Source organism: Ursus arctos, unplaced genomic scaffold, assembly GCF_023065955.2.
Source record: "Ursus arctos isolate Adak ecotype North America unplaced genomic scaffold, UrsArc2.0 scaffold_26, whole genome shotgun sequence".
NCBI lineage: Eukaryota > Metazoa > Chordata > Mammalia > Carnivora > Ursidae > Ursus > Ursus arctos.
In genome coordinates this window covers 39,583,282-39,594,400 of record NW_026622941.1, presented here as the reverse complement: position 1 = coordinate 39,594,400, position 11,119 = coordinate 39,583,282, and the positions used below count along the sequence as shown (strand labels likewise).

Below are 11,119 nucleotides of genomic sequence, written 5' to 3'. Positions count from 1 at the left end.
GGTGTGTTTTGCTCCCTCACTCCACCCCCTCCAACATACATAGGCTAGATCCCTTCGAGGCTGGTCTTGGAAAGGAGGAAAATAGGCATTTTGCTCTTGAAAGATTTCTGGGTGGTAACCCTGAGGTGAGAGGTGCTACAGGGGTGGTAGAGTGAGGCTAGCTGTCACCCATGCTCTCTTCTCCTACCTCCTCAGCAGCGTCCCTCCTGTTGTCTGTTCCCAAAGAAGTTCCTTAGGAGGGACCTCTCCTTGTTAGCTGTGGCTAACCCCAGGATGACCCAGAGACTGTCCAGAGGGTCGACAGTGCCAGTGTTGCCATTTGGATTCTTCCTGGAGGGCCGGCCCAAAATGGGGGTGGGGAGAGGTGTGGTTTGATTCTCAGGCTGGGAACCAGGAAGTCCTGAGTCCTACAGAAGAGCTGTTCACTCAAGGGCCTGTTTCAGCCTTTCACCTCTCCAAGCCTCCATTTCCCCTTTGGCTGGGAAAATGGAGTTAAAGCTGTTGGTCTGGGAGGGAGGCAGGGGGGAGAGTGGGTTGAGATGAATCCATGTCTTCTTCTTTGCTGTTTTGGGCCTCTTAGGCCCAGGACTAAGGGAAGCCAGCACAGTTTTACTCCCTAGATCTGTACTTCTCTGGGATCTCTAGTTCCCCAGAGGAATCCTGGCTAGGCATTAACCCAGTTTAGATCCAGGGAAAAAACCCTTGGTGTGTGTGTGTGTGTGTGTGTGTGTGTGTGTGTGGTTTCTGGCAGTGAAAGATGGGACAGGGGAACCTGTGGTCTTTATTTGTTTTGGTCCATTCAAGGGCCTGGCAACTGGGACTCAGCATTGGGGTGCAGGTGCTAGACTGCAGGGGTAGAGAAATGGAGCCCAGGCTTCTTGGAGGTACCCCTAGATTCTTTTTGGTACAGCTTGGAGGGCACTGTTCTCTTTGCTTCTTGGTCTGTCTTCCATGGCCCCATGAATAAGGCTCTGGCTTTGGAGGATGATGGTACTCTGTCTTCCAAGGCTGGACGAAGGTGGTTTCTGTACCTCCCCAAGCAGTGCCAGCCTTACCAGCTTGAGAGGGCTGCGCTCGGGGGAGGGCAGAGGAATTTGTCCCTCTGGCCTTGTGCGAGGCAGTCCTCCTCCCACTTACTGTATTATCACTGTTGCTTTTTATTTCTTACTGTTTGTGACTCCTTTGGCTTAACTTTGAGAACAGAGCTGGTGGAGGATCTTTGGGGGCATGTAGCGGTGTACACATTTAGGCAACTTTGAAGTCTCTGGGTGTGATCAGACCTTGAATGACTGAATAGGAAGAGGGGCCTGGCTGGTGCCCTGACTTCCAACCCCTGCTTCCCAACGGTGGCTTCTAAGGGCCCCTTGAAGTTCCAGAGCAACTTTTCTGTGGGCTGGCCAGATGACCACCCTACTTTCCTTTCAGGTGTGGTCGTGTGGCAGGTTTGGGAAAGAGATGACCTGGGAAGGGAGGTAACATTGTATCTTTCCCAATCTAGTAGATTCTGATAGTGTGAGGGGAAAAAAAGTAAAACAAAATTTCTTTTCTTGTGATATGCCACAGAAGGTGCATTGCCAGTCTCTGGAAATGGAGTGTGAGCTCAGGGAAAGAGGACTGATAATTGTGGTTCTTAAGTAATTGATTCACCAATCCTGGGCACCTTTGAGGGTTGCCCCAGTCACTCAACCCCAGTGGCCGACCACTGGGGTATTTGGTTTGGAAAGAGACACTTGTCCTTACTAAGGTTGGTGTGGTCCCCTCTGGTTACATAAGAGGAGTGGAAAAGGTGGGGGAGATAAATTTCTCAAACTTACTTAGAGTTGTTTTAGGGATTTTCCCCTTCCCGTGGCACACACCCCCCCCATCCTTAGGAGCATTATGCTCTCTTTTCTCTGCTTAAGCCCCACCTTTCCCATTAAGAGCTGCTGGCACCTATCCCTTTCTCCCTTCTTCTGTAAGATGTCTTTCTTCTTCCTCACCTCTGTAACTCTTCACCTCTCTCTTTTTTGTACTGTGCTTAGTTCCCTCTGGGGTTTAGGAAAATATGCCCAAACGGTGGGTCTCAGCCTTCTTAGGTATAACTTTAGTGTGTTTTATTTGGCTATGGTATAGGCAGGCATATTGTAGAAGAGGGGACCGTTACCCCCCACCCCCATAGTGTGTGTGGAAACCCTGCTTGACGGAAGAGGAAGGAAGCTACTCTGCTCTGCTGTGTCCTCCCCGGTTTAGAACTCCTCCAAGTGGCAGTGTGCTTCCTGAGACTACAACTCCCAGCATGCCTAGCCTCAAGCCTGGCTACACATGCTCAGTAACTCTTAAGGCCCACTTCTGTTAACTACTAGGGACCTCTGAGGAGGAAGGGCAGTTGGCGTTGCTAAGGGCAACGACCTGAGGCCTTCAGGCTGGGTGAGATCCTGAGCTCCGTCACAGCAGGGGTCTGAGCTGGATTTGGATGGGCAGTGGGGGGAAATTGGGGAGTTTCTTCTGTTGTGATTGGGATCTCCTGGTTGAAACCAGTGGAAGTGGGAGAGATCCATCCATAGCTGGGCTTTAGTTTCAGTAATTTATTCTCCATCCTGCAAGACCTCAGACTCTGTCTCTGGGAGAGGGATTTTGACTGGACTCAGACTTGGGTTATGGCTACTCTTGGGTTGGCACTGACATACCTCTAGGATGGTAGCTGACTTGAGATCCGAAGAAAAAGGCCAGGGAATAGGGCCCACCAGGAGCCAAGAACTCAGACATGAGGCAGAGGGTGGTACTAGGTAGAGACTGGATGTGCTTCCAGTTGGGTGCTATCGCCCTGGGAACTCTTAGGTAGGAGGTAGGAAGCGGGAAAGGGGAGTGGATCCCCTGAGAATCCAGAGTGGGAGAATAGGGTATGTGTTTATCCGGGGAGGAAGTAAAGCAGTGGGATAAGGGTTAGGGAGAAAGACTTTCCTTGTCATTAGAACAGGAGTTTGTAGGTATGGCTTTTCTCGGCTTTCTGCAAAGTCTATTTAGCACTAGCTGTTTTCCTTCTAGGATTCTGGGGAAAGTGTTTAGTTGGGGAGACTTACTGGACATATAGATCTTTCTTTTTGGCTCTGACAGGTCTCCCCGAGAGGGCCCTGCCCAGTCGGAGAGAGGGATGGACAGCCAGAAGCCGCCTGGTGAGGATAAAGATTCAGAACCGGCAGGTGAGGAGGGCAAATTCTGGGTTTGCTGGCAGCCTTCTGTCCTTCCCAGGCAACCTTAGGTTTCTGGTCCTGGCACAAGGACGGGAGCTAAGTCTGTGTAATAGACAGGTAATTGGAGGACTTTGTTCTTTGGAACAAAAGGCAAATTGCCATCACTGTGATCCACCAAGGGTTTTGGTTAATCTCCTGGGTCTGAAGAGCAGACTGGTGTCATACAGAGGACGATGGCTGATGTGTGCTTCTCTGTCTATTCATTCAGCTGATGGACCTGCAGCCTCTGAGGAGTCAGGCACCACTGAGCCAGACCTTCCCAACCCACACGTGGGGGAGGTCTCTGTGCCCAGTTCTGGAGGTCCTAGGCTTCAGGAGCCTCCCCAGGACTGCAGGTAACTGGTTTGGGGAAATGAGGGTATAAAGGCACACAGATTTAATTTGAGAGTTTCAGCTTTCAAGGAGGAAGATTTGGGAAGATGAGTGTTTGGAAATCATAGGCATGCCAGATCATGGGGATGTTAGGGTTGCCTTTGGGCAGGGGCCCGGCATGGTGCTAACGCTCGTATGTCCACAGTGGGGGTCCAGTGCGGCGTTGTGCTCTCTGTAACTGCGGGGAGCCCAGTCTACATGGGCAGCGGGAGCTACGGCGCTTTGAGTTGCCATTGGACTGGCCCCAGGGTCCAGTGGTGTCCCCTGGAGGGAACCCAGGGCCCAATGAAGCAGCGCTGCCCAGTGAGGACCTGTCACAGATTGGTTTCCCTGAGGGCCTGACACCCGCCCACCTAGGAGAGCCTGGAGGTAAGTGAGGGGAGGTGGGGCAGCTGACTTGGGCAGGAAACGGGGGAAGGGCTGGGTGGTCCTGAGCCAGTAGATTACCTTTTTGCTAACTCTGTCCTTTCTTTATACCCTTTCCCATTATAAAGGGTCCTGCTGGGCTCACCATTGGTGTGCTGCGTGGTCGGCAGGCGTATGGGGGCAGGAGGGCCCAGAACTATGTGGTGTGGACAAGGCCATCTTCTCAGGGATCTCACAGGTGGGCCTGGGGCCAAGGAATTGCACAGGCAAAGGGCAGAGCCAGCAGGGCTGGTGGGCTTCTGAGAGGGTTGGACAAGGAGGGCAGTGGGTAGACAGAGGCGGAGCTGGTGCCTGACCTATTGCTCTGGAGAGAGTGGCGGGCACTGACACTCTGTCTCCACCTTGGCAGCGCTGCTCCCACTGCACCAGGCTCGGTGCCTCCATCCCTTGCCGCTCACCCGGATGTCCACGGCTTTACCACTTCCCCTGTGCGACTGCCAGCGGTTCCTTCTTATCCATGAAAACACTGCAGCTGCTATGCCCGGAGCACAGTGAGGGGGCTGCACATCTGGGTAAGAAGTCCTATCCTCTGGCCATAGGGCAGATGAGGGGCCAAGTGTGCCCCGGGGGTTTTGTGCTCTGCAGAGCACCGTCTGTATGCCCTGCTAAAATAGAGGTGAACTTTGTGAGCGTAGGGACTTTTTGCCTGTCTTGTTTACCATGGCATCCACAGTGCCTAGAAGAGTGCCTGGCATATATTAGGCAGATATTCAGTAACTGTTTGTTGTTTGTTCATTTTCTGTCTCTGGAATGCCTGTTATGTAGGGAGCACTGTGCTGAGTCCTGCAAGGAATCCATAGCTGACCCGTGTTCTCTGTCTCTTCCCACTACAGAGGAGGCTCGTTGTGCAGTGTGTGAGGGGCCAGGGGAATTGTGTGACCTGTTCTTCTGTACCAGTTGCGGGCATCACTATCACGGGGCCTGCCTGGACACTGCTCTTACCGCCCGCAAGCGTGCTGGCTGGCAGTGCCCTGAATGCAAAGTGTGCCAAGCCTGCAGGTAAGAAGAAGAGGGCAGGAGAGAAGCCTTAGGTGAAGCAGGGGTTAGGGTTGAAAACAAGGGAAGGAAGGACCCTGTTATGTGCCCTATGTCCCTGCAGGAAACCTGGGAATGACTCTAAGATGTTGGTCTGTGAGACGTGTGACAAAGGGTACCATACCTTCTGCCTAAAACCACCCATGGAGGAACTGCCTGCTCACTCTTGGAAGTGCAAGGTGAATATCCCCCAATTCTGCCTTCCTCTCCCTATCTCTGCCTCCCACAACCTCTTGTTTCTCTGTTGTGTCGAGTCCCGTGCTCTCCTCCAGGCTGCTCTCTGACCAGTGCCTGTTTTGCCCGTTTATTTCCGCTAGGCATGCCGGGTATGCCGGGCCTGTGGGGCCGGCTCAGCAGAGCTGAATCCCAACTCTGAGTGGTTTGAAAACTACTCACTCTGTCACCGCTGTCACAAAGCCCAGGGAGGACAGCTTGTCAGTTCTGTTGCTGAGCAGCAGCCCCCTGTCTGTAGCAGGTAAGTAGTGTGGACTGGAAGAGATGGGGGGTGTTGGAAGTACTGAGACCCGCAGGGGACATGTGAAAGCAAGTTGACTTTGAGAGGAGAGCCCCAAGGTGGGCAGTATGCTCTGTAGTATTCACGCCTCGCTCCAGGGTGCGCTCTAGGAGTTGATAGTTGACGAGAGCCACGGTGCCTGCTCCCCTGTACCCTCTGCAGGTTCTCACCCCCAGAGCCTGGCGATAACCCCACTGATGAGCCCGAAGCTCTGTACGTTGCATGCCAAGGGCAGCCAAAGGGTGGGCACGTGACCTCTATGCAACCCAAGGAACCGGGGCCCCTGCAATGTGAAGCCAAACCACTAGGTGAGTGGGGTTTGAGGGTCCCTGAAAGTAATTCTTGTCTGTTCTGTGGCAAGGGGCCGTGTCTGCTTCACCTGCTCTGTGGAGTAGAGCTGGGCTAGGTGGGAGCATAGTGTGTTGTGTCTGCAGGGAGAGCAGGGGCCCAACTTGAGCCCCGGTTGGAGGTCCCCCTAAATGAGGAGATGCCACTGCTGCCCCCACCTGAGGAATCGCCCCTGTCCCCACCACCTGAGGAATCGCCCACCTCCCCGCCACCTGAGGCATCGCGCCTGTCCCCGCCACCGGAGGAATCACCCCTCTCTCCGCCGCCTGAGGAGTCTCCTCTGTCTCCTCCACCTGAATCATCACCTTTTTCTCCACTGGAGGAGTCACCATTCTCTCCACCAGCGGAGTCACCCCCGTCTCCCCCACTCGAGACACCCCTGTCTCCACCGTCTGAAGCGTCACCCCTATCCCCACCATTTGAAGAATCTCCCCTGTCCCCCCCGCCTGAGGAGTTGCCCACTTCCCCGCCACCCGAAGCGTCTCGCCTGTCTCCGCCACCTGAGGAGTCACCCATGTCTCCTCCACCTGAAGAGTCACCTATGTCTCCACCACCTGAGGCATCTCGTCTGTTCCCACCATTTGAAGAATCGCCCCTGTCTCCTCCACCAGAGGAATCTCCCCTCTCCCCACCACCTGAGGCATCACGTCTGTCCCCACCGCCTGAGGACTCGCCCATGTCCCCACCACTTGAAGACTCACCTATGTCCCCCCCGCCTGAGGTGTCACGCCTGTCCCCACCGCCTGAGGAATCCCCCCTGTCCCCACCACCCGAGGAGTCTCCCACGTCCCCTCCACCTGAGGCTTCACGCCGATTCCCACCACCTGAGGACTCACCCACTTCCCCGCCACCTGAAGACTCACCTGCTTCACCACCACCGGAGGACTTACTCGTGACCCTGCCGCTAGAGGAGTCATCCCTGTTGCCACTGCCTGAGGAGCCACGACTCTGCCCCCGGCCTGAGGAGCCGCGCCTGTCCCCTCGTCCTGAGGAGCCGCACCTGTCCCCTGCACTTGAGGAACCATGCCTGTCGCCCGCGCCTGAGGAGCTGCGTCTATCCCCTTGGCTTGAGGAGCCACGTCTGTCCCCCCGGCCTGAGAAGCCATGCTTGTCCCCTGCCCCTGAGGAGCTGCACCTGTCCCCTGGGCCTGCGGAGCCCTGTCTGTCCCCCCGGCCTGAGGAGCCACGCCTGTCCCCCCGGCCTGAGGAGCCACGCCTGTCCCCCGTGCCTGAGGAGCTGCGCCTGTCCCCCGGGCCTGAGGAGCCGTGCCTGTCCCCCCGGCCAGAGGAGCCGCGCCTGTCTCCCAGGACTGAGGAACCGCGCCTGTCCCCCCGGCCTGAGGAGCCACGCCTGTCCCCCGGGCCTGAGGAGCCGCGCCTGTCCCCCGTGCCTGAGGAGCCACGCTTGTCCCCCCGGCCTAAGGAACTGCGCCTGTCCCCTCGACCTGAAGAGCCCCCTGAGGAGCCGGGCCTATGCCCTGCACCTGAGGAATTGCCCTTGTTCCTCCCACCTGGGGAGCCACCTTTATCCCCCTTGCTTGGAGAGCCGGCCCTGTCTGAGCCTGGGGAACCACCTCTGTCCCCTCTACCTGAGGAGTTGCCGTTGTCCCCATCCAGGGAGCCATCCTTGTCACCTCAGCTGATGCCACCAGGTAAGGGGATGTTAACACCCCCTTATCTGGGACAGTCTTAATTCTTTATGGCACATCTAATCTAAGAGCCTCCCTTTTTCTCTTTCTCTCCAGATCCTCTTCCTCCTCCACTCTCACCCATTATCACAGCTGTGGCCCCGCCGGCTCTGTCTCCTTTGGGGGAGTTAGAGTACCCCTTTGGTGCCAAAGGGGACAGTGACCCTGAGTCGCCGTTGGCTGCCCCCATCCTTGAGACGCCCATCAGCCCTCCACCAGAAGCTAACTGCACTGACCCTGAGCCTGTACCCCCTATGATCCTCCCTCCATCTCCAGGCTCCCCAATGGGACCAGCCTCTCCCATTCTGATGGAGCCCCTTCCCTCTCGGTGTTCTCCACTCCTGCAGCATTCCCTGCCTCCCCAAAACTCCCCTCCTTCCCAGTGCTCTCTTCCTGCTCTGCCACTGTCCATTCCCTCCCCGCTGAGTCCCATGGAGAAGGCAGTGGAGGTCTCAGATGAGGCTGAGCCGCATGAGATGGAGACTGAGAAAGTCCCGGAACCTGAGTGTCCAGCCTTGGAACCCAGCCCTACTAGTCCTCTTCCCTCCCCCATGGGGAACCTTTCCTGCCCTGCACCCAGCCCTGCCCCAGCTTTGGATGACTTCTCTGGTCTGGGGGAAGACACAGCCCCTCTGGATGGGACTGACACTCCTGGTTCACAGCCAGAGGCTGGACAGACCCCTGGCAGTTTGGCTAGTGAACTTAAGGGTTCCCCTGTGCTCCTGGACCCCGAGGAGCTGGCCCCTGTGACCCCTATGGAGGTCTATGGCCCAGAAGGCAAGCAGGCAGGGCAGGGTTCACCCTGTGAAGAGCAAGAGGAGCCACGTGTACCAGTGGCCCCTACCCCACCCACTCTCATCAAATCCGACATCGTTAATGAGATCTCTAATCTGAGCCAGGGTGATGCCAGTGCCAGTTTTCCTGGCTCAGAGCCCCTGCTAGGCTCTCCCGACCCCGAGGGGGGCGGCTCCTTGTCCATGGAGCTGGGGGTATCCACAGATGTTAGTCCAGCCCGAGATGAGGGCTCCCTGCGGCTCTGTACTGACTCGCTGCCAGAGACTGACGACTCGCTACTGTGTGATGCTGGGACAGCTATTGGCGGTGGCAAAGCCGAGGGGGACAAGGGGAGGCGGCGCAGCTCCCCAGCTCGTTCCCGCATCAAACAGGTGAGAGGCTATCCGGCCACTGGTTGTGGTCAACGTGATGCCACTGTCAGGGGTGTAGTCCTGTGTCACTGATAGCTTTCCACCTGGCTTATTGAATCCTAGACTCTCAGAGACCCTTCAGTTCAACTTCTTACTTCTCTAAGGGGAATACTGATACATAGAGGGGGATGTGAACTGCCTATGTTTGTGGTTATTCAGTAGGAGAGTAAGGACTAGAAATTCAGGTCTCTCTAGCCAGCATTTTTCTTATTGTGCCACGTTGGCCACTCTTTCTCCTTGGGACAGGGGAATGGTTTGAGCCGGAGCTACCCACCTGTTGCAGTCTGAGAGCTTGGCTTTTCCCCTGCCCTGACTGGGACTCCTGGGCCTTATCACCTGTCATGCTCTGTCCATTTGTTTCTTCTCTCCCCGCCCCCAAGCCTGCAGACCCAGCACACTGTAGCATTACAAGCTCCTGACTTGCTGTTGTAATCGTCCTCTTCCCTCACCCAGGGTCGCAGCAGTAGTTTCCCAGGAAGACGCCGGCCACGTGGAGGAGCACATGGAGGACGTGGGAGAGGACGGGCCCGGCTAAAATCAACTACTTCTTCCATTGAGACTCTGGTAGTAAGGAGAGGCTTCCCATTTCCCAAACATGCTTCAGCTGGCCCCTTCAAGATTAAACACCCTTTAAATCCTGCCAGTCCCCTGCACGCTTACCTACCTGCCTGCTAGCCTAGGGCCTGTCCAGCTGTGTCTGTGCTCTTTCTGTCCACCTGGCCCCCAGACTTCTCTGAAATCTCTGCTGTCGGGCTGAGGCCCGGTTGGGAGCTGGGGTGTTCTTCTGCTTCTTAGTCCTGGCTCCTGGCCTTCGTCTTAGCCAGGGGTTCATGCCTCCTTCCCCCAATACCACAGAGGAGAGCAGCTTAGTGGGGGCAGATTTAGCTGCCTCACTTGCCACAACTCTCTGCCTGTAAGGTTGCTGATATCGATAGCTCTCCCAGCAAAGAGGAAGAAGACGACGATGACGACACCATGCAAAATACTGTGGTTCTTTTCTCCAACACAGACAAGTTTGTCCTAATGCAGGTACCGTACTTGACTGGTGTAGTCCCGTCCTCAACACTGAGACCTGGCAGACCCAACATTGGGTGTGCATATTTTGGTGGGAGGGTAAATGAGGAAACCCAAACCAAGGACCTACTTCTGAGGATATCCAGCTTTGTTTGTCTGTCCATCAAATTTCTCTTTAGTGTCTCCTCTGAGCTTGGTGCTGAGCTAGGAGCAAGGGGTATAGTAGTGAAAAAGGCAAGAAATGGTCTCTGCCCTATTGAAGCTTATGGCCTAGGGAAGTTAATGTACCTTTTCACCTGAATGATCTAAAGCTGGTAGACTTTTGTCAGATATGCTACTCTCTCATCCTGACCGCTCTTTGCCTTTGTTACCTTCCTTTTACGTCCCCTTCCTTTTACCCCTGTCAGGATGTACCAATTCAGATTCCCTGGTCATGATCAGATGAGCAAGGCATGCTAGGAAGGAACAGGCCCGTGATGGCTAAGTGTCCTAATGATGGGGGCTGGGTTTTTGGTTCCCTGACTCCCTCCTTTCAGATTAGTGTTGGTCGCTGGGACTGAGATGAGGAGACCAGGTTGGACATTTGGGTTTCTCTGTGTTTCTCTAGGACATGTGCGTGGTATGTGGCAGCTTCGGCCGGGGGGCAGAGGGCCACCTCCTTGCCTGTTCCCAGTGTTCTCAGTGCTATCACCCTTACTGTGTCAACAGCAAGGTGAGTTCAAGGCCCAAGAGGCCTGGGCTACGGAATGGGGTCAGTTATTCCTTACCTTAGGCCCCTGTTCTGGTCACACTGTGTGTGTGTGTGTGTGTGTGTGTGTGTGTGTGTGTGTGTGTGTGTGTGTGTGTGTGAATTTTTAAATTTGAGTATAGTTGATACCTGGTCACACTACTTAAAGTGGCTTTTGGTCATAGAAGTTATATATTAGTCATTAGTGGTTATCAAACTCATCTTGGGGCAAAGTAGTCTGGAAATCGTGGTGGTCTTTATTAATTTTTTTGTGGTAGACCATGATTTACTGGTATAATTTAATCTATTGTATAAGCTGTGAGAGCTTTGCTAATAGAAAACATGATATGGCCTGGAGATAAAGTATAAAATCAAAATTATAAGCACATGTCTACAAGGAGAAAGCACCGTTTTTGACCCAGGTGTGATCACTTGCTTTCATTAATATTAATTCAGAACTTGTTCACTGCTAACATTCACTGACTTTTAACAGTAGCAGGTTCAAAATGTTCAAGAAAAATTGGGGGAAATACAACCTAATTCTCCCTGCAGTCTTTCTG

At 54.6% G+C, this 11,119-nt stretch overlaps 1 protein-coding gene across 8 annotated transcripts in view; it reads left to right on the top strand.

The window, feature by feature from the left end:
* KMT2D (lysine methyltransferase 2D) overlaps window positions 1–11,119 on the top strand; it is a 39,793-nt gene that overhangs the window by 2,350 nt on the left and 26,324 nt on the right. For 6 of the 8 annotated variants that reach the window (XM_048216575.2, XM_057319047.1, XM_057319049.1 and 3 more), the window contains exons 2-15: window positions 3,094–3,179; window positions 3,439–3,565; window positions 3,748–3,971; window positions 4,097–4,206; window positions 4,378–4,540; window positions 4,862–5,027; window positions 5,128–5,242; window positions 5,381–5,538; window positions 5,740–5,885; window positions 6,012–7,577; window positions 7,671–8,779; window positions 9,272–9,385; window positions 9,737–9,847; window positions 10,440–10,544. In XM_048216575.2, the coding sequence (XP_048072532.1) occupies window positions 3,131–3,179; window positions 3,439–3,565; window positions 3,748–3,971; window positions 4,097–4,206; window positions 4,378–4,540; window positions 4,862–5,027; window positions 5,128–5,242; window positions 5,381–5,538; window positions 5,740–5,885; window positions 6,012–7,577; window positions 7,671–8,779; window positions 9,272–9,385; window positions 9,737–9,847; window positions 10,440–10,544 (4,263 nt within the window). In that variant the 5' untranslated portion in view covers window positions 3,094–3,130. The remainder of the gene's footprint in view (window positions 1–3,093; window positions 3,180–3,438; window positions 3,566–3,747; window positions 3,972–4,096; window positions 4,207–4,377; window positions 4,541–4,861; window positions 5,028–5,127; window positions 5,243–5,380; window positions 5,539–5,739; window positions 5,886–6,011; window positions 7,578–7,670; window positions 8,780–9,271; window positions 9,386–9,736; window positions 9,848–10,439; window positions 10,545–11,119) is intronic. The other 2 variants (XM_057319048.1, XM_057319046.1) reach the window with 1 other exon arrangement.